The sequence below is a fragment of the Lissotriton helveticus genome, chromosome 6 (genome assembly GCF_964261635.1).
Source record: "Lissotriton helveticus chromosome 6, aLisHel1.1, whole genome shotgun sequence".
Classification (NCBI taxonomy): Eukaryota; Metazoa; Chordata; class Amphibia; order Caudata; family Salamandridae; genus Lissotriton; species Lissotriton helveticus.
The window spans coordinates 890084632-890108219 of record NC_136067.1 but is presented as its reverse complement, the minus strand read 5'-3'; the positions used below and the strand labels follow the sequence as shown (position 1 = coordinate 890108219).

Here is a 23588-nt window from a genome sequence, read left to right as displayed (position 1 = left end):
CTAGAAAATTGAACAGCAGGATGAGTTGTTTACTATAAACTTTATTCACGAAGCATAATCACAATGTTTATAATTGTGCCATTCCATCTTCAGCTCAGTTCTTCTATTAGTAATCGATTTGCCATAATTGGCACTGAAAACAGCAATAAAGTGATTTTTTTTAGGAGCAAGCATTTCACTTTTACCTGAAGTAGCAAATAAAAAGTAAGGTGTGAACTAAGTATGATCCTGAAATGCATTTCGACACAGCAACAATGTAAAGGTATTGTGAGCTTTACTTTTATCATTAGTTTATTTGATAAAAACAAAAACATGTATTCTTACCAGAATTAACTCCTCATAGGTAATGAAGAGAAAATTAAAATCCTCCTTGTTGGTATACCAGCCTCTGACATGATCAAACCAGGTCCCAGCAAACACTGCACACAAAGCAGATTATTATGTTATGATGGTAGAGAATGACCCCTATCGTTTCATCAAAAATAATAGAGAACTTAAAATAGAAGCCCTTAAGGACTAATGTTAAATTAAATTAACTTATTTTAACTTACAAAATTATTTAATGTTCTAAAAAATATATAAATAAATTCTAATAGTTTATTAAAAAATATTTTAATAACCAAGAGCGGTCAACCTCGAAGCTGGGAAACCAGGTTTGAGTCCCCGCAGGTACGCTCAACATCTTGTGATTCTGGGCAAATCACTTAACCTCCCCGGGCCTAATAAAATTCAAGTGTCCTTCTGTAATGCAACTGGTGTTCTATTAAAGTGATCTGATACTTTCGGGTCGAGTTTGCGCTATATATAAAAAAAAGTCGAAATTAATGTAATTTAATTATATTAAGTTCAACTACATCTATACTAATATAATAAAGAGAGAGCCCAAACCTTTGAGGCGGGTAATCTCAGGAACCACAGCACCAATCACAACACCCAATATAACGTTGGAAAGGGCAGTTGCAGCAGAAGGACATAGGCAATGCAGCCGCCTACCATATACATTTAAAAGGTAAAAGAACCGTGCCAGCAAAGTAGTCCCTTGTGGGCGTGTCTGCGTTGTGCTGTGGGCATGTGCTGGGGGCGTGACAAACGCTGGGGGCGTGTGGTACGTTCCGCCCTTCATGCCATGTCTCATATCGTGTGCTAATCCCACCTGCTCCCTTTAAATACCCCTGCACCCCATAATCATAACCCACCCTTACTCCTTAAAATACCCCAACACCCTTAAACACTAACCCATCTTAACCCTATAAATATACCCTGTACCCCAAAACCCAAACCTATTCCTAAACCATAAAAATACCCCTGTACCCCAAAACCCAAACCTAGCCCTGAACCCTATAAATACCCCTGTACCTCAAAACCCAAACCTACCCCTGAACCCTAAAAATACCCCTGTACCCCAAAACCCAAACCTAGCCCTGAACCCTAAAAATACCACTGTACCCCAAAACCCAAACCTACCCCTGAACCCTAAAATACCCCTGTACCCCAAAACCCAAGCCTAGCCCTGAACCCTTAAAATACCCTTGTACCCCAAAACCCAAACCTACCCCTGACCCCTAAAAATACCTCTGTACCCCAAAACCCAAACCTAGCCCTGAACCCTCAAAATAACCCTGTACCCCAAAACCCAAACCTAGCCCTGAACTCTAAAAATACCCCTGTACCCCAAAACCCAAACCTAGCCCTAAACCCTAAAATACCCCTGTACCCCAAAACCCAAACCTACCGCTGAACCCTAAAAATACCCCTATACCCCAAAACCCAACCCTAGCCCTGAACCCTAAACATACCCCTGTTCCCCAAAACCCTTACCTATACCTAAACCCTAAAACTACCCCTGTACCCCATAACCCAAAAGTATATCTGAACCCTTAAAATACGCAAACACCCCAAAACATATACCTCAGTACCCCAAAACATATACCCCTATACCCATATTTACCTTATCCAAACATTTTTAAAAAACATGCTTTTACCATTCATGCATTTACAACGAATTTCGTTGTAAATGTATGCGTGGTAAAAGCATATAAAATGTAATGCCATGCGTTATAATGGCATTGCGGAGTCATGGTACTTTCGTAATGAAAGTATGCGGAGTGATGGTATGCGGAAAGTAAGTTGCGGAATAATGGGTGTTTACCCTCCCCCGGTAAGTACATTGATGGCACGGCCGCCCACATCTCCAGCAACATACTCATATTTTTGCACCACCCATTTCAAAAATGCACAGGTCTCTCTCATTGATGGCCAGCACCGACATACACTTTTAGACACACCTACCGCCACAAGTTCTAGAATTGCGAACGTTAGAGCTGGGGAGCTACGTTTGAATCTCGGCATCAGCTTAACATCCTGTGATTCCAGGCAAATCGCTTTGTCTCCCTGTGCCTACCACAAATGAATGTGTTCTTCTGTAATGTAAATTGTGCTCATGCCATGTTGTCGAATTCGCGCTATATAATATTGAAAGGAAAAATAAAGTAGGGAAACTCGAGTTCACACACTACTGAACGCGCACTCTTAAGTGCATCAGCAGTGCACTGTGAATTGGAGCGTTTCACAGGTCTGTCATAGATAAGAAATGCTATCAAAACGAAATCCTACAAAACAATATACTACTGGCCGGCAGCAATTCATACCCGGACAACGTCGGGAGGGGCTGCTAGTAACAAATAAATATGAACGTTATAATTTAGGTGGTGTGTTTTCCAATAATAAGAAACATTTTTTAATTTAATAAATTCAAAATAATTTAATGTTAAATTCAATATTAAATTAATAATGTTGTAATTTTTTTTATTTTGTTCTACATTTTAAATAACTGTTACATGAATTAAAATTCATATTTATCCTAAAAAAATATTTACTAAGTATCATTAAACAATAATAAACTTTTCAAATGTTTCCCTGTACCTGACCATAGAGATATATATACACCCTGGTGAATACGATCTCTCACTATGTGGGAAAAGTAACAAGTAGTAACTTTAGCTTTGTAAATTAGGATCCAATCTCGGAATTAAGGGGGAGAGGCATGTAAGTCTACATTTTTTAAGTAAATTTACACTCGTTAAAGGGGACTACCCTAAAGTAGTACATTCAACACAAAGTGTAAGTGTAAACTATATCCCTAAAAAGTGCAAGTTATTTGGGGTAAACGGAAGCCTTCTGCATTTACTCACAGGTCACAGCTATTCCCACTATGATGTTTAACACAAAGGTTTTAGTAAGGCAGTTATTGTTCTTTGCCTTTTTGCACACTTAAATTTAGTCTCATGAAATACACAACCAATAAGGCAATTGGTGAACAGATTTGAAAAATAGTTATGAAACCTTGTGTTGGGCTTTAGATTAGAATAATCCAACAGAAATTATTGTCTGGCTTAACTTTAAACAAATCAAAGTCTACCACTGAAATGTAAAGAGCATCAATTGAAGCACAGAGAGGACTTGGTCATATAATAGCCTGCACAAATGTCACTCTTGGCTCCTTTTGTGATAGCGAATGCTCTAGCACCGTTCCAGTACCCCAATGTTCTAATGGGATGCATCCTCTAACTTGCATGAGTGTGTGGCTCATCGTTATGGGGTGGAGAATAATTAACAATTCCCTCGGGTGGGCCTTTTCAAGTGGGCATAAATCGATATAGGAGCCGCATGGGACTTCTTAACACCATCCACAGTGGGGTCAAGTGTGCACAAGGGTAGAACTCAATGGCTTTGTGTGCATATGCTTCCCACATCTGTCCTCTGAAGGAAAGGTATAGGTCGATAGCAGGGTAGGTTCTTTACAGTACTGAGCTCATCCATATGACAGCCTTAAGGAACTAATGGAAAGTCAAGAATCCTACTAAGCTCTTCCCACCAGTCTCACTGAACCAGCGTGTTTTCTCATTAACCAAAATACGTATAACCGTATTCTGTACCAACACTGCTGCCATCCAATAGCACAGGTTTTTTAGGACAACCAACTAATAGACTAATACACATTCTATCTTGTGTGCCCTCCAGTTCCTTTGATCACAGGGACACATTCATGAAAGCAAATCGATACATAACTAAAGTATCTGAATAACAACAATTAACATACTTTCTTCTAGACTAGGAACTGCATGCGGTATACCAACTCTAGTGTAAGACTAATTGCAACACATATCTAGCACTACAACTTCTCTCTGGATTCATAGGAATGGCATGCTACCCTTCTGAAAAATTACTTTAATACCTCTTCAGAAGTATTAGGCACTATATAAATCTGCAACACAATGTTTACGACATTCTTCCATATGAAAGGCTGCATCTAGAAACACACACACTGAGATTGTGAATGTCCACAGGAGACTGCTGCAGTACAGTAATATAGCGCATGGTACAGTTGGTGTGTGCTTAAATAAGAACAAACCAGCTGCTGTTTACAAAGTCAGGCCCATTGGGTGCACAAACTAATAAGAAGTGGATGATTGAGTATGGGATCATTTTCATTTCTCAAAGTCTGCTGGACTGATACTAGGCTCTGCGGAAATATTTCAACTAGACTAAAAGGAAACATGTGAAATTACTAGGACACGGCTAGCCATCTTGCCTGGATTCCAATGAGTCTCTTCTTAGGTTAGAGCCTGTTCCCGTCTCATCCAGAGCTGTATCAATGGGTCTGGGGTATGTAATACAGAAGGATCTACCTATCTGTATCTCCATGGTGATCATTGGTTCGAGCGAAGAGTATTTTGCCTCTGTAACCAATTTATCTTTGCATGCCTCAAGCTTAACTGTAGTCATTTCTAAAATTGTGATTTCTCCAATGAGCAATATATTATGAACTGCTTAAAAGCTATGACAGGGTTCCCTTCCCAGACACCTCTCAGTTTGGAGATAATGATTAAGTCCAAGGACGGAAGCGCTCTAGCCATGGCACCTATTGTAGCAATTTCCTGTGCCAAGGCAGGGTCTCACAGAGAAAAAGAGTGGTGAATGTAAGGAGATAGATAAAGCAAGAGATAAGTGAGGTACAGAAATATAGGTAGGTAGAAAGGTAGAGTGGCGAGTTAGGAATAGGTAGAGAAAGAAGAGATAGGCAGAGAGAGGTGGGGATTAAGAAACACAGGAGGACTCGGGGGGAAAAGGAGATGGAAGAGAGCAAGAGTGGGAAAACAGAGGGAGAGAGAGCTTCTGACTGTTTTAACCGTTTTTCCAGGAGCCCACTGGGAGGTGGGTGCACTGGGCAATCACCCGTTTTGCCCAGGCCTTAAAATGTCTAAAAATGTAGGATAACCCTACCACTGGACACACCATAGTGCTCAGTGCCCACAATTATGTGAATTCTATGTGGTCGGAGTAGGTATTGTAGTTTTACAGGACCATGTAGCAAATGTAGTATCCTGTGTCGCTCTTGAAGCAGCAGTTCTAATCTGACACTGGGGTCATCCCGATCCTCAAAAATCCAATCGCTAGTGTTGCTCAATAAAATAGAGTAATGTCTACTAGTTCCAAGTCACAATAATATGGTGACAGTATGTGATAGCTCACCCACCCAAAGGAAGTTTCGAGTTGAGGACTGAAAATTTTTGAGAGAGTTTAGGGGGAATGTCATAGGGAAATAATGCATCAAACATGGAAGGTGTGAAAGTAATTATGTTAAATAATGAGCCATGTCATGCTGTTGATAGCGGCAACCTAACCCAGGCTCCCTGTATCGTGTCGCTTTCATTGAAACAGCAGATTATATTTTGGTCTCTGATTTCTTGTTCATCACATGTAATGTGCATAAGCAGGTATCTGAAGAGTTAGAAAGCCCATTTGACTTTGGAGTTAGTTGGGCTCTTATTATGATAGCCCATAACAGGGCATATGCATCTTCCCCAATTTACCCCGAGACCAGAAGTGGCACAATATATTTGCAACATCTGAATTACCATTGTTATTGAACTCTCTGGGTCTTGAATGTATAGGAGCATGTCCTACACACAGAGGAATAGTCTTCTTCACATCCAATAACCAATTTGAAATCTCTGATCTGTACATTCTTTCTAACCCACTCTGCAAGTGGCCCGATCATTAAAGTGAAGATCCCTGCATGATTGAGAAAGGTGGGGAAGCTACCTGTTTACTCACACTTGTGCCCACAAAGCCAAGTAGATGTGAAAAAAGTTTATAAAAACTAGGGGGCTGTTTTTCATGTGGATCAGCGACCTAGAACATGAAAGGACACTAGACTGAGTAGAAAGTCATATAAATGACCACAAGAAGAAGGGTGCAGGGTTTATTGACGTCCTCATCCCAGGCTAATGTGACATTCAGGCATCACAGCAAATGGTGTGAGCTCCTTCAAGGTATGTAAGCAAAACACAAACAAATGGTGGACAGAATGCGGAACAAATCAAACATTTAACCCCCGGGACAAGAGATCTGGTTTAAACCCATTGTTCCCATATGATTTATTATTACACGTCCCTGGGCTCCAAACACTACTATCCTACTCCTTCTCAATCAGGAATTATACTTAATAGATGTTTTAGGTAATTCCCAATGTTAGCCTACGAGAGGGGTAGGCCTCACTAGAGTGAAAAACGAACTAGAGAGATTTTCACTATCAGGACATGTAAAAATAAAAAGTATATGTCCTGCCTTTTATTTACACAGCGCCCTGTCCTATGGGCTACCTAGGATATGCCGTAGGTGCGACATATGTATGAAAAGGGGAGATTAAGCCTTGGTAAAGAGTTTTACATTACAAATCGACATGGCAGTGAAACTGCTCATACAGGGTCTGAAGTGGCAGACCTGAGACATGTTTGAAGGGCAAATTAAGTTGGTGGCACAATCACTGCTGCAGGCCCAGTAGTAGCCTTTAATTTATAGGCCCTAAGGCACATATAGGGCGTCATTACGATGTCAGTCAGAAAGGCTCGAACGGCATTCAGTTTATCTGAATCCATTATGGAACCTGCGCTTCCGACCGACTCGGAAACATTACGATGTCGGATTCGGACAGTCTTTCCAACTCAGTTTGTCCGACATGGATCAGCTGTTGGAAACCAAATTTGGGGGCCCTTAGCAGGCTGGAGCCTGTGGGGATACCCATGGGCCCCTTTTTGCAACCATGCACAGTGTGGCAGCCACCATAGGGTGCTCACCACAGGGTTTGCGGTTTTTCACAACAACCCGATTTTTCAATGGGAGCCTGTGTTGTCGGTCAGAACACAGGCTCCCATTTACTAGGGATTTAATAATAAATCAAATATGACGATTGTGGACTCACCAATGTTACCATGTTTTAGGGGAGTGAGCACATGCACCTTAGCACTGGTAAGCAGTTGTAAAGTGCCCAGAGTCCGAAGGCCACCAAAACAGAATGGCAAAAAGTGAGGCAAAGCAGGCAAAAGATATGGGAGAAGACCATCCCAAGGCTGACAGGTCTAACAGGTAAGCTTCAAAAGACATCCACTCTAGTAATTGCAGTCTCCTTTTGGATGTTTGATGTTCATGTTTGCATTACTTACCCTGTATATTCTGCCACATTGCATTTATCATGTGGTTACTGCTTCATTTAAGTGCAGATACAGCTCTGATATTTCCCTATATATACATCCAGCCATTTCTTTACACTTCCAACACCTGAGCTAATCAACTGTCCTTGTTGAAAAAGTGGTCTAGCAGTAGCTTGGCAGTGGACAGACTGTTGTCCTGATTCTAGGGTGTATCAAAAAATACCTTATGTAGCACTATCTGACATGCAAATAATTATGTTTATTTCTACAGTATTGATTTGTCTGAGCGCAGGCTATCTAAGAAGTCTAATCTATCTCCCTAAATCCCTGCAAGAAATGTTGACATTGACCTAAAACATCCCATTGCCCCATCTCATACTTCTTTGAATGACCCTCTCCTTGCTTTCCAGTCTCTGCATGCGTACAGCCTACTCTAAGTCATGTGCATTTTTTGCATTAACCTCTACTATTATATTTCTACAAATTAATCCCATATTGTCTCAGCTCATCTCAAAGATCATCACCTGTCCTCCTTTGAAAGCCATACCCTGAAACCTAACAACACTTAATCTTTGCTACCTTGTCTGTTAATCCTACCAAACAGGTGCATGAACTCACATAATAATAATATCGGCATTTATATAGCGCAACAGCTACCTCAAACAGAGGTGTCCCTGTGCTCAGCAGGAAAGCAGTAGAGAAGGATTACCAAGATTCTAGCTTTGGCTAAAAAGCCAAGTCTTCAAAGTCTTTCTAAATTCACGTTAGGATTGGATCAGGCGCAAGTTGGTAGGCAGGGAATTTCACAATCTGGGTGTCACCACTGTGAAAGATCTGCCCCCTATGCGTGACTTCGCATAGCGAGGTTCACAGAGCAGGTGCTGAGAGTTTGACCTTAATTACCAATTTCGTTGGTAGAGGCATAACTGATGCTTAACGTAACTAGGACATCTGCCTCGCAATGCCCGGAAGGCTTTGGTCAGGGCGTTGAACATACTCCCTACTAATTTAATATCCCACAAAGACACTGGAGGAAATGCATGGAATGGTCTCCTTCATAGCACAAGACTAATCCCAATAATCAATAATAACCTCCTTCAGAGCACAAGACTAATCCCAATAATCAATAATAACAAATAACCATGGCTAACCACTGGATTAACCATTAACTGTGGATTCAGGAGCAGCTTGCTACCCAGCATAGGGCATGTCAATTCCTCATTAGAGGTAGCAACACAATTCAACCATTGTAGCACCAGAATTAAAACATAGTTATTTATTGTTCTGACATCAGAGCAGTGAACAAACAGGCGCTGTAGCCAATGCTCAGTTTGATGCTGATCCGTCATTTATTTCAGATCTTCGGGTTTTTGATGGAGATTGTGGCATAGCAGATTATCATCTCCTGCCATTATTTTCTTCTGCCTAGCTCAGGCCTCAACAAATATAACAAAGATATGGCACTGGTTTAGGAGATTCAGGGAAGGCCCAATGGATGGTGGGGGAAAATGGCAGAATACCAAGTATTAAAATTTAAAAAATCGATTAAACAATATGGCAAGATGGTGTAGCAAGTTAAACACTCACCACTGACCCTGACATCTGTGTGTGATTCTGGAGGTCCTGTAAACCAGGGGAGAGAGAGTGAGATGTCTCTTCAACAACAAGAACAAGCTAGTTACCATGTCCTACAGCCCACTTCTATTGTGCATTCTGTAGTCTCTCTGGATAGAAAAACCAAATCGTTTTTTTAAAGAACCCACAACCACCAACCTTGTTGGTGGCATGCTGCGTCATCGGGTTCCTACCTAGGTGGGAACCCGATGATAAAGCATGGTACTGACGTAGCGGAGAGACTCAGTCCCTACATTCTGACATCCTGTTCTCCCAAGCCACAGTTCTGTTTCCAAACAGAATCCCTGCAACAATTTTCATTTCCAATAAGGTAAACTCAGCCCTCCATCCTTTTATAATCAGACAATTGACAATCATTTATAGTGCATTAATACAGCCATAAAAAGCCATATACAAATAATGAATCATTACAATAAAATAACGAGACGGAAAGTTAGAGTGAGGTAGGGAATGGAGGGTGTAGACCACTTTGTAAGCATGAGAAAGGATGTCTGAAAGAGGTGGGTTTTGTTGGGTGGTCACTGAACAACTACTCTGTCTCTGCATAGACACTCCACAGGATCATCTAAGACGAGTGTGTTAGTGTTAATGGGTCACATGGAATACACAATGTAAATTTGTAGGTTGATTAAATATACAGTGAATGTACCACCTTAAGGTATGTGTTCCACTTTAAGGTTCCAAGTGACATCGTAGACCATTTCACCTTCAACTATCTGACCACATTGAGGGAAAGAACTGCTTCATACAGTCAACTTAGTCTGGTTGCAGGTGGTCTTGGACTGCCGGTTCAACCTGGACAGTTTCTATTGGAGTAGGACCATGACTGCATTCCATACAAATGGGTCAAAAAAGTTGGCATGATGAGAATAACGTTGACTGCTGAAATATAAAGTTGCCTATATATATTAAAATGTATTTTAGGTGTGCACCCTTTTGATTATCATTTGGTCTTCCAAATGAAAAGCAATGTCCCCTTGGTATGTCCCACACTTGTAAATTGGTAAGTGCTCTGTGGAGTAACCAAACGATGAAGTCACGTGGATTGTCGCCTTGTGTACTCTTCTCAATGCCCAATACTCAAAGATTATTGTGTTCCATATGATTTTCCATGAACTCCATTTTGACCAATATCTTGTTGGTTTGCTCTGCCTTTCTTGAGATTTCATTTCATAGAGGTGTCTATGAAAGACATATCCTTGGAAATCTTGCACACAGCCATACTTTTAGGTTGGCCAACTGTAGGACAGCTAGGTCTTTGATATATTCTCCATGATGGGTGCTTACTAACTTTTATATTGTGATTACGGAGGGTTCATTGTTGCTGTGCTTAGGTGGAGTTTCTGTGCAGCATTTGTCTTTCAGTAAAGGTCATATTTAGGCCTTTATTGGTGTGACTGGCATGAAAAATAATTGCCTCAGCAGAAGGTGTGAACTGATGTGCAGTATGATCCTGTACATTCATTAATATTGTCATCTTCTTCATCTTTTTCCCCGTTGTATCATTAGAAGGTAGTCCCCAAAGTTTGATTCATTTACCCCATTCTCTGCTTCTCAATTAGTTTGTCCTAGTACAACTTTTGTTTATCAGGATTGTCAAAGCCATCTAGTTCAATATAAGAGTCTGCAATGGGTAATATATCAGTTTCATCTGAAATATGTAAAACGTTCTAAAATGTTGCCACAGCTTGCCTTGAAAATCTTGCCCAATCACTTTTAGCACATGCACTGATCTGATTAATTATTTCAGTCCACATGTTCAGTCCTATTGTGTCAGAGTAAGCTGCATTTAATAGTAGTCGTGAGGGGAACAGAGCTAACAAAGGGGTTTTTGAGGGGCAGAAACTGAGACTAAGAGAAGACCATCCCAAAGCCTGGCGCCTCTACTATTTAAGTTTGAAGTATTATCAGTGCTCTTCTTGTTTGCGTCATTAGTAATAGTTACACTCAATCAACCAATCAATCAATCAATCAATCAATCAGGGAATTGTAAGTGCACTAAGCACCTGCAAGAATCTCAAGGCTCGGTAGGGGGGAGGGGGGGCAGAGGTGGGGGAGGGGTCAGCAGCTCGGTTCAGTCAAAGAACCAGGTTTTGAGGGCCTTCCTGAAGGCATTCAGGGAGGGGGCGCATCTGATGCCAATCAGGAGCTCATTCCAGGTCTTGGCCGGGATGTAGGAGAAGGCTCTTCCCCCTATTCTGGCTCTGTTAGGGCGAGGTTTGCGGATCGGAGGTTTCTTTTGGGTACGTGGAAGGCGATTCTCTTGTTAAGGTATTGGGGTCCGGTGCTGTGGAGGCATTTGTAGGCATGGGTGCGTGTCTTGAAAGTGATTCTCTTCTCGACGGGGAGCCAGTGGAGATTTTGTAGGTGTTGGCTGATGTGCTTGTGTAGGGGGATGTCGAGGACGAGTCTGGTGGTGGTGGTCTGTATCATCTGGAGCTTGCGGAGTAGAGACTTGTTGATGCCGGTGTAGAGGGTATTTCCGTAGTTCAGTCTGCTGGTTATGAGTACGTCAGTGACTGTTTTCCTTGACTCAGGAGGGTTTCATTTGAAAGTCTTACAGAGGATACAGAGGGGGATGTATGACATTACAACGCATGCTTTTACCACGCATGCCTTTACAACGCGGTTTTTACAACGCATGCCTTTACAACGCATAGTGCTTTGGGGCGCTGGATTTTAATTTACTATTCCAACTCCAGTCCCCGTGGATAGTAGGGAAGGTGTTGGATAGTACATTAAACCTATTCCCTATCCTAGAGCGCCCCCCAGCGCAATGCGTTGTAATGGTTTGCGTTGTAAAAGTTGCGTCGTAAAGGCACTGCGTGGTAAAAGTTGCGTTGTAAAGGAGGTTTCCCTACAGAGGGTGTTGAAGAAGCTGGAGGTGATGGCGTTGACCTGTCAATTCATTGAGAGGGAGGAGTTGAGTACGATGCCGAGGTTGCTGGCGTGGTCCGTGGGGGGCGGAGGGCTGCCTAGGGAGGTGGGCCACCGTGTATTGTTTCATGCCAATGGGGTGGTTCCGAGGATGAGGACTTCTGTCTTATCCGAGTTGAGCTTCAGCCAGCTGTTGCTCATCCAGGATGTGACTTCCTGCATCCCTTCCTGGAAGTTGAGTCGGTGGTGGTGGGGTTCTTGGTGATGGAGGGGATGAGCTGGGTGTCGTTGGCGTAGGATACTATGCTGAGGCCGTACTGTCTAATGATGGTGGCAAGGGAGGCGTGTAGATGTTGAAGAGGGTTGAGCTTTGCGATGATCCCTGGGCTACTCCGCTGTTGACTTCCGTTGGTTCGGAGATGAACGGTGGCAGTCTGATTCTTTGGCTTCTGCTGGTGAGGAACGAGCGGGTCCAGTTGAGGGCGTTCCTTGTATGCCGGCGCCGTGAGTCTGGTGGCGAGTGTGTGGTGGGAGACAGTATTGAATGCCGCTGAGAGGTTGAGTAGGATCAGGGCTGCTGTGTGGCCTTGGTCAAGGAGAGTGCAGATAACATCTGTAGGCGGTCTTGGTGCTGTGGTTGCGGCGGAATCCAAATTGGGAGGGGATCGAGTAGTCTTCGATGAAACTTGTTAGCTGTTAGTTGACGGTCTTCTCTGCGACTTTTGCCGCAAATGGGAGGCGAGAGATGGGCCGGTAGTTCTTGAGATCCGTGGGAACTGATGAGGGCTTCTTGAAGCAGGGTTCTGACTTCTGCGTGTTACCAGTTGACGGGGTAAGTGCCGGTCCTGAAGGTGGTGTTGATGGTGCGTTGCGGTTCTGGCACACTCAGATGGAGTCGCGAAGTGGGGGAGCTTGTCTGCGCAGTTGGAGATCCTTGTGTGGATTTCCCTGGCTGCGAGGTTGGCGTCTGTCGCATCAGTGTGGATGTCACTCTTGATGGTAGAGTTGAGCTGATCCTCTGTGATTCTGCTCCAGTTCCTTTACGGAGGGTGCGGGGCAGGTTTGGATGGCTTGGGTTTATCAACAAAGAAGTGTACTCAGTGGTGGTCCGTCCATGGGGTTTGCGTGGTGTGGCTGAAGTTGTTATGGTTTTCTCCTGCGAAGATGGGGTTGAGGGTGTGTCAGGCTTTGTGGGTAGGCATGCTGACGAGTTATTCCAGCCCACTTTGCCCATGCCTTAAAACATCTCTATATCTTCTCTATGTTTTTTTTGTACTAAAAAGGGAGCAAGCTGTAAATATTTGTAAAGTATAGGGCTAAGACGTAAATCATAGTTCCGAATAACTATGCTATTCTGTTAATTCTGCGGGATTTCTGCTATATACCATGGACAGTAGTTCTTGAGGTCCGTGGGAACTGATGAGGGCTTCTTGAAGCAGGGTTCTGACTTCTGCGTGTTTCCAGTTGACAGGGAAAGTGCCGGTCCTGAAGGTGGTGTTGATGGTGTGTTGTAGTTCTGGTGCAATGGCAGTGGTGGCTCTGTGGTAGATGTGCGGTGGGCAGGGGTCTGTGGGGGCCCCAGAGTGGATGCCATTCATTGGTGAGTCAGTCTCTTCAGTCGTGACCAGGGTCCAGGAGGAGATGGTGGGCTGGCTGGCGTTGCCGGAGGAGGGAGCAGTTACGGAGTCTTGTGTTTGTGTTGAAGTTGTAGAGATTTTTGATTTTCAGATGGAAGTATGATCGGAGCCAGTTGCAGGGGTCCTGGGAGGGTGTGGTGTCTGTGGTTTTGCTGGGGGGCTTGGTGAATTCCTGGATGATGCTGAAGAGTTCCTTGGAGTTGCTGGAGTTGGCAAGGATTTTGTGGTGGATGAGGGTTCTTTTGGTGGTTCTGATGTGTTGGTGGTATTCCATCATGGCGTTCTTGTAGTTGGTGTGGTTTTCAGGCGTTTTGCTATTTCTCTAGTTCTTCTTGAAGGCTCAGCAGGTGCGTCTGACTTCTTGAGGGTCGGCAGTGAACCAGGGGCTTTTCCTGCGGCACTGTCTGATGGAGTTGCGTAGTGGGTGAGCTTGTCTGCGCAATTGGAGATCCATGTGTGGAGTTCCCTGGCTGCGAGGTTGGTGTCTGTCGCATCAGTGGGGATGTCACTCTTGGTAGAGTTGAGCTGATCCTCTGTGATTCTGCTCCAGTTCCTTCAAGGAGGGTGCGGGGCAGGTTTGGGTGGCTTGGGTTTATCGACGAGGAAGTGTACTCAGTGGTGGTCCGTCCATGGGGGTTGCGTGGTGTGGCTGAAGTTGTTATGGTTTTCTCCTGCGAAGATGGGGTTGAGGGTGTGTCAGGCTTTGTGGGTAGGCATGCTGACGAGTTATTCCAGCCCACTTTGCCCATGCCTTAAAACATCTCTATATCTTCTCTATGGTTTTTTTGTACTAAAAAGGGAGCAAGCTGTAAATATTTGTAGAGTATAGGGCTAAGACGTAAATCATAGTTCCGAATAACTATGCTATTCTGTTAATTCTGCGGGATTTCTGCTATATACCATGGACAGTAGTTCTTGAGGTCCGTGGGAACTGATGAGGGCTTCTTGAAGCAGGGTTCTGACTTCTGCGTGTTTCCAGTTGACGGGGAAAGTGCCGGTCCTGAAGGTGGTGTTGATGGTGTGTTGTAGTTCTGGTGCAATGGCAGTGGTGGCTCTGTGGTAGATGTGCGGTGGGCAGGGGTCTGTGGGGGCCCCAGAGTGGATGCCATTCATTGGTGAGGCAGTCTCTTCAGTCATGACCAGGGTCCAGGAGGAGATGGTGGGCTGGCTGGCGTTGCCGGAGGAGGGAGCAGTTACGGAGTCTTGTGTTTGTGTTGAAGTTGTAGAGATTTTTGATTTTCAGATGGAAGTATGATCGGAGCTAGTTGCAGGGGTCCTGGGAGGGTGTGGTGTCTGTGGTTTTGCTGGGGGGCTTGGTGAATTCCTGGATGATGCTGAAGAGTTCCTTGGAGTTGCTGGAGTTGGCAAGGATTTTGTGGTGGATGAGGGTTCTTTTGGTGGTTCTGATGTGTTGGTGGTATTCCATCATGGCGTTCGTGTAGTTGGTGTGGTTTTCAGGCGTTTTGCTATTTCTCTAGTTCTTCTTGAAGGTTCAGCAGGTGCGTCTGACTTCTTGAGGGTCGGCAGTGAACCAGGGGCTTTTCCTGCGGCACTGTCTGATGGAGTTGCGTAGTGGGTGAGCTTGTCTGCGCAATTGGAGATCCATGTGTGGAGTTCCCTGGCTGCGAGGTTGGCGTCTGTCGCATCAGTGGGGATGTCACTCTTGGTAGAGTTGAGCTGATCCTCTGTGATTCTGCTCCAGTTCCTTCAAGGAGGGTGCGGGGCAGGTTTGGGTGGCTTGGGTTTATCGACGAGGAAGTGTACTCAGTGGTGGTCCGTCCATGGGGGTTGCGTGGTGTGACTGTAGTTGTTATGGTTTTCTCCTGCGAAAATGGGGTTGAGGGTGTGTTCGGCTTTGTGGGTATCATTAACAAGCTACTGGGGCTCTCCAACAACCCTGAACCAGGGACAGACGATTATAACACCTAACAGAATGTTCAGGTGAAGAAGTCAAATTAAAAAATCTAACTTCATACATACATTCGAAATCAAAAACAGAAAAAAGAAAAAGAAGAAGCCTGTATATACAGAATCAATTAGAAAAGCAATTATAATTTATTATATATATTAAAATTCAAGAAGAAAACAATTGCGCTCAAGAAAGGGTGCTGGTATACAGAAAAAAAACCAACTCACAAACCAAACATGTGGCTAACAAACAAACATTACATGTTCAGAGGAACAACAAAGACAAAATAATGTGTCCTTCAAAATTATGGCCACAAAAAGCGTCAATGGCGGTTCAACCGCTGGGTTACTATGCGGTCATCATCAGGACTTGGGATAGCTTGAGCGTTATATTGCTTTATACAAGACTGGCCAATCACCAAGTTTGATGGCTGTCAAGAATAGTTCAGCTTTAAGGAGATTAATTCCTCAGAGAGCAACACAGAATGTCCAGAGTTTGATACACTCAAGGGATGGCGTATAAATTACATTCACGTGTGCGCCCAGTCAATCGGCGGAGTCCAACGATATTAGTCGGCTCACGAGTGAAAGTAGCCTCAACGGGTAGCCTGTGGGTAGGCATGCTGAAGAGATATTCCAGCCCACTTTCCCCATGCCTTAAAACATCTCTATTTCTTCTATATCTTCTCTATGGTTTTTTTTGTACTAAAAAGGGAGCTAGCTGTAAATATTTGTAGAGCATAGGGCTAAGAAGTAAATCATAGTTCCAAATAACCATGCTATTCTGTTAATTCTGGGGGATTTCTGCTATATACCATGGACAGAATTTGCCATGAACTTTGTCTTCTGCTCACTATGGCAGCAAGTTCAGGTCTCCGATGAGTATGTATTCAATGGAGTTACGCTGAGGTCTGTGATGATGTTGGCAAAATGGGTGCGGTCGGGGTGTCTGTAGGCGAGGATGCCGCGAGTGTGGAGTTAGGGCTGGTCTGGACCTGGAAGTGCATTAGTTCGGGGGTGGAGAATACGTTGCTCGAGGTGGAGACGCGAAGGGGTTTTGCGATGGCGAGTCCTCCTCCCAGGTGGTTGGGGCGGTCCTTCCTCTGGATCTTGTATCCATCTGGGATGGCGTAAGTGACGTTGAGGGCGGAGGAGGCGTTGGTCCAGGTTTCTGTAAAGAAGGTGACGTCTCATGGAAGGGTGACTAGGAGGTTCCAGATCTCCACGGCGTGCCTGTGCATGGAGCGCACGTTTCGGAGGATGCACCTCAGGGCGTCGGTGGTGTTGGCAACGTGGGTGGTGGTGAAAGTCTGGCAGCAGTGACGGCAGGAAAACTGGCCGTGGGTTTTGCTTGGTGCGAACTTCCGGGGTTGAGTAGGAGGAGGGCCGCTACATCTGAGCGGTGGATGATTACGGACGGGCGCTTGCCTTTGGCGTGGCTTTGGTGCTTGATGAGCGCGTTTACTGCGCGGCCACTATTTGATAGGGGACAGGGGGAGGGAAGAGCAGCTGGAAGCGGGAAAACCAGTGGGAAGGAGGGGCAGCGGGGCAGCAGCGGCGAGAAAACGTGAGAGGAAAATACACTCAGTAAAAGGCAGGAAAATAGAAGAGGCAACAATAAACAAAAACGAAATGAAAAACACTGATACAACACTGCAAGTCAGCAGTGGCAAGCCGGCATGCAACCGGGACACGAGGACAGCAGCCTCGAACCGCTGCCTTGCACAGAGGAGGCAGGGGCAGCAACGGGGTGAGTCAGCGAGCAGAGCTGCTCGGGCAGAGAGCTAGGTCACTGACCAGGATCTCAGAGTCCCCCTTACTAGCTGGGTTTAAGCAGACAGAGTGAGTCAGAATGAGTGGGGCTAAGTGACAATGAGTGAGATTGAGTTAGACTAGGAGAGTCAGAGTGAGATTGAGTGAGGAGTGGGGCAGAGTGAGAATGAATGAGATTGGGTGAGACTGAGTTAGAGTGACTGAGAATGAGTAAGGAAAAGTGAGTGAGTCAGAGTGAGAATGAGACCAAATGAAATAGAGTGAGACCGTGTGAATTTGAGTCGGGCTTAGACAGTGAGCCGAGAAGTCAGGCTTGCTCATTGGAATTCAGGGCAAAGGTCATGCCCGACCACTTTTAGAAGTCACCAGCCATCACTGGCTCTGATGTCCCCGTATGTGAAGAAGTGAGGGGTCCATCATCATATTTTGATTAACAGACGGAATTGACCAAAGTATATGTTTATATATTACTTCAGAACTTTTAGAAAACATACATGTTCTTCGCAGTAGAGATGTAAGGCTATTAAACTCTTTGAATGTTGTGTGAACTGAAACTTTAACTGTTTGGATCATCTTAACTTTTCTTTTCATTTTCTTTGATTTAAATAAAGAATTAATGATCCTTAAAAATTATTAAAAAACATGCAAAACAATGAAGCACTGACAAAGCCTATAGACTAGCAGCCAAAGAAGGTTCTTTTAGCTTTGCCAATACTTCTTCAGAAGAGAAATTAGCGGTTGCAAACTGAGGCAAAATTGGTCTATGACATTTTAGACTGATTTATTAACTAGTGCCTTCAAGTCTCTGGCAAGATTCCAAAACGCTAGTTTCAAAATCAGCCCGAAACTGAATACAAGATATGGTTAGTTAGTTTAAACAGGTCAGTAAGTCACACATTGTATGAGGTTTTCTGTAGAAAACATTTGAAAAGGTTCCTTTTCATCTGATAACTCTGTATTTTGTAGATGGAGGCTCTGCAAAAATAGTTTTACAGAAGCCAAACAACCAAAATAGAGAAAAATTTATAAACATGAATACTTATGAAAACACGATGTCACCACTTGATTTATTATCTTACATTTTCGGGATCTGCCTGATTAAAAAGCTATTCCACCTGTGGCCCACACGTCATAAAACGTAAAGATCTACAGCTCCTATTAGTATAACAGGAACACAGGCCTCACTCAGGCTTTAAAAGCTGCTATTTCAAAGACACACCAGCTCAATAAAATCCTTCTTTGATGGAACTTAATAAACCCTAATCAAAAATCGTGGGAGGCAGAAATATTGCACTAGTCAAAAATGTACCTTCAGGAATGGGATATTACTGTGGGACTCTGGGTTTCTGTAATGATTTGCGCATTTAATGCCAACATTCAGGGTCTTTTTCCATTGATATGGCCTTATAAGAAGTACGATTGTAACACCCCGGAGATGTGAAATAACCGCACATCTTATAATCACGATTTAGACAGAAAAAGATAGATAGCAAGATTCTCAAAATGAGGGCATGTGTCTATTCTGCAGTGCATATTGCTCTTCCAAGAACATTCTCTTTCAATGATTGAATACATAATTGGAAATAGAGGGCTGAGCATACATTATAGAACTTATATACCCACTGCCTATACTGAATAGTTTTCTGTGCTTCTGTGCTTCGTGGAGGCTCTGTGAGGAAGTATTGTGGTGGCGAGGCACTCGGAGTCCCTGGAATCCGGTCTCGGTTCAGGAGGAGGAGCCTGCAACCAGCTGCTCCATGACGCAAGTTGAAAAGCGCTGATTTCCTCCTGTGGCGTAGGCTGCAGTGCGGGCCACACCTGGGCCAAGAGCGGACCCGTCCGTGCCCGACAGAGACCAGAGGAGGCTGGCCTTGGACGCCCTCTTGATTCTCTGGCTTTAGGTGGCCAGGTTACCGGCTGTTATCCATCACCTCCTGAATAACTAATTTTCCCACCTGCCTGAGCAGCAGGCACAGGAAAGTCTTTCTCCTCGAGTGGAGGACAAGGTAATTACACATCAAGGGCAGTGAAAACCTTTGAGGCACTTGCCATATTGGGAGGGAGGAGGTGTGACCTCTTTCCTGCCCAAGCCTTTGTCTACATGGTACCATAATGGAGCTGGCTAACTCGAGTTTGCTCTGTAGCCAGCCCATCTTTCTCTATGGACCAACAGTTACTCAAAGTAATCCTTGCTTTACAGGGTTACTGAAGGGATACATTTGTCTGAACATATATATCCACACCTTCAAAAAGAATGCACGCTGTCTCCTGGGCTATAGGAGGCCTAACTTACAGGTGAAATACTTACAGGCAGTAATGATGGAACAAATACACTTCAAGATCCAGACCAACCCTACCACCACCCTCCGAGGTACCCTCATCTACCGATCCCCTGGACCCCATGGACTGTTCACCAACTCCATCATGGACATCATCTCCCCGCATGCCATCGCAGCCACCAACTACACCCTGCTGGGAGACCTCAACTTCCACATCGACAACGAACTGGACCCCAACACCACACCCCTCCTGGACAACCTCCACACCATCGGACTCCGCCAAATCGTCACTGAACCCACGCACTCAGCAGGACACACCCTCGACCCCCTCTTCACAAAAGGATACTCGATCACCTTCATCCACACCTCCGAACTCCCAATGACTGACCACTGATGCGTAAACTTCACCTTCAGAACACCCATCATCCACCAGCACCTGCTCCCACAAAGAAACTGGACCAGAATCACTGACAACCAGCTTACCTCTTCACTCAGTAACTCCACCTCAACCATGCGGAAAACGACGACCCCAACATAGCAGCCCAAACCCTGCACAGATGGATCTCCGACAGCGCTAACACCAAAGCCCCCCTCAAGAAAAACAACAACACCCATGCCAAGAAAGCCAGATGGTTCACCACTGAGCTTCGAGAGTCCAGACGCACCTGCCGCCGCCTCGAAAAGGCGTGGAGGAACACCAAATCCACAGAATCTCACAACTTCAGAGCTACTACCAACACCCACCACCAACTCATCAGAAAAACAAGGAAAAAAGCGATTGAAAACAGAATCGCCACACACACACAACAGCAAAAAACTCTACAACATCATCAAGGAGTACGCCCAACCCACCAATGAGTTGACTGACATCCCTCTCTCACAAAACCTCTGCGACAAACTTATCACCTACTTTCACCATAAAATCAAGAGCATCTACGACACCTTTGATGAAGACAACCAACACACGGAACCCCCCACAAGTACCCCGACACCCTGAAGCCAACGATTGACAGTTGGACAGCCCTCACCACCAAAGACACACTGAGGACGATGAAGTCAATCCACTCCGGGCCCCCCACAGACCCCTGCTCCCACCATATCTTCAACAGAGCCGCAGACATCATTGCATCCATGCTTCGGCACACCATCAACCGCTCCCTGGCAACCGCCTCGTTCCCCGATGACCGGAAACACACCGAGTTAAACCCCCTCCTGAAGAAACCCTTAGCTGACCCCACCGACCTAAAAAACTACAGACCCTTCTGCTTTCTTCCATTCCCTGTGAACGTTATCGAGAAAGCCATCAACAGCCGACTCGCCACATTCATCGAAGAGCACAACATCCTCAACTCCTCCCAATCCGGCTTCAGGCAAAAGCATAGTACGGAAACCACCCTCCTCGACTTAATATACGACATCCGCACCCTACTGGACACAGAAGTAACAGTAGCCCTCATCCTACTCGACCTCTCAGCAGCCTTTGACACAGTCTCCCACCGCACCCTAATACGCAGACTTCACCATGCAGGGATCCAGGACAAGGCCCTTGACTGGATCAGCTCCTTCCTCTCTGGCAGAACGCAGCGAGTCAGACTCCCTCCTTGCCTCTCGGACCCTACACCAATCACCGCGGAGTCCCTCAGGGGTCCTCCCTCAGCCCGCCACTCTTCAACGTCTAGATGGCTCGGCTTGCCCCCATCGTCAAAATCTACGGACTCAACATTGTTTCATACGCAGACGACACCCAACTCATCCTCTCCCTAGCCAACAAACCGAACACCGCCAGACAAAACTTTCGAGAAGGCATGGAAGCCGTCGCCAAATGGATGAAAAACAGCTGCCTACAACTAAACACCAACAAGACGAAAGTACTCATGTGCACAAACCCCGACGCCTGGAACGACACTTGGTGGCCCCCCGCTCTCGGACACCCGCCCACTCTAACGTACAACGGACGCAACCTGGGACTCATCCTGGACTCCGAGCTCAAAATGGACCGCCAGATCAATTCAGTCTCATCCTCCTGCTTCCACACTCTCCGCCTCCTACATAAGACCTTCAAATAGATCCCCCTTGAACACAGAAAGACCATCACTCACACCTTGGTCACCAGCAGACTCAACTACAGCAACACACTATACGCCGGAATAAACAAAAACCTCACCCGCAAGCTACAGAACATCCAGAACACCGTCACAAGACTGGTCCTCAACCTGCCAAAACACTGCCACATCTCCCAGCACCTGGGCACACCCCACTGGCTCCCCATCAAGGCAAGAGTCACCTTCAAGATGCTCACCCACGCACACAAGCCACTCCACGACACCGGACCTGGATACCTGAACAACCAACTCAAATTCCATGCACCTCAAAGTAGTCTACGATTAGCCCAGCTCTCCTACGTCATGGTCCCACGCATCAGAAAAACCAGATCAGGAGGCCGCTCCCTCTCCTTCCTCGCGGCCAAGGCCTGGAACGCCCTTCCGCTCCACCTCAGATAGACAATACTGCTTCCCATCTTCGTAAGAGACCTCAAGATCTGACTCTTCGACGGACCCCCTCCTTAATGGACTGGAACCTGCACACCCCCACCCCCTGTGCCTTGAGACCCTTTTGGGTGAGTAGTCAACATTAACAAATGCTTGATTGATTGATTTGTATTAGTGACCCTGCTACACGTAGTGTGTGCAGGGTCTCGTTCAAGCAGAAAGGCTTATTGTGCAGACCTGCAGACACACATTTACTTGGGTCACACAGGGTGGCACAATACAGTGTTGCAGCCCCGGTGAACCATTTACCAACCTTGCCCTGGGTACCACTGGTACCATATACCAAGGACTTATAAGGGGAATAAGTACCATGACAATTGGGTGTACCAATTCACATTATTTTTAGGGGAAAGAGCCCTGTCACGGAGGCCTGGTTAGCAGGTCCCGGGGCACTATAGGAGTCAAAAACCAGCATTTAGCAGTTAAAATTGGGGCAAAAAGGGGGCATCTGCAAAGAAGCCCACTTTTCAACATGTAGCATCAAGTACTTCTGTTCTTAGACTACAAATGTGATATGACGTGGCTTATCAATGAGAGCCAGTGTGGGCTGTGTTATGTATTATTCACTTGGTGACACAACACCATTTGAATAGTCGATTTATGGCTTTTTCTTTTAGGGAGTAAGTGCAGTTTGGCTTCCTTAACATATTATGAAGGCAAAATGGTACTGAATCATTGTCTATGCCCATTCATTTGTTTTACGTTGCTGTCATAGTAACAAGTCATTGGATGTACAGCTTTTATTGCTTACAAAATAGAGACATGTGCACCTATAGGAAGTATTAAAGAAGCAACTCAAGTGCTGGTCTACTATCAAAAGTATCTGGGTCTGCTTTGCTATATTTTTCTGTGTATGCCTTTTATATTTACCATTTACAACACAAATGTCATCTTCTGACTCCCTTTAATAACACTGTTTTTGCTTCTTTATGGGGTTTTCGTTCGGGCCAACATTGCCCAGCAATTACCGGACAGTTTTCGTGGCCTACTGCCTTTGCAAAGCTTGTTTAAAATGGATGTCTGAAACTGTGTTCTATTTCTCTAGAGAGTGAATGTAGTGTATATGGAAATATTAAAAAATGACAATTAATAATAATGCATGATAGATAAGATTGATAACACAGATGTCCAAAGACCAGTTTTCAATGAAAGAGGTAAAAAAATAAGTAATATACTTAACAATATCTGATACATAAGAAAACACATTATTACCATGTCCAGCTAAATACTTCTTCAAAAAATGTTCAAAATTGGGTGACTCTTGAGCCATCCTGATCATGTGTTCGAAATGGTAGAACGAAGCCATAACATCTTTCGGATTTCTAGCTACATAGATAACCTGTAGAAAAATATAAAAGACAAGAACTGTTTAACACAGAACAAACAAAACTTGCATGTTATTAAGGTTTTTGTTCTATATGCCAAATAAACCCCTTA

At 44.8% G+C, this 23588-nt stretch overlaps 1 protein-coding gene across 1 annotated transcript in view; it reads right to left on the bottom strand.

Moving 5' to 3' along the window:
* The window catches only part of LOC144763167 (amine sulfotransferase-like), a 293959-nt gene that overhangs the window by 101511 nt on the left and 168860 nt on the right, over positions 1 to 23588 (bottom strand). The window contains exons 4-5 of the mRNA XM_078648506.1: positions 23364 to 23490; positions 325 to 419 (exon numbers count right to left, since the gene is read on the bottom strand). Coding sequence (XP_078504632.1) covers positions 325 to 419; positions 23364 to 23490 — 222 coding nt within the window. The remainder of the gene's footprint in view (positions 1 to 324; positions 420 to 23363; positions 23491 to 23588) is intronic.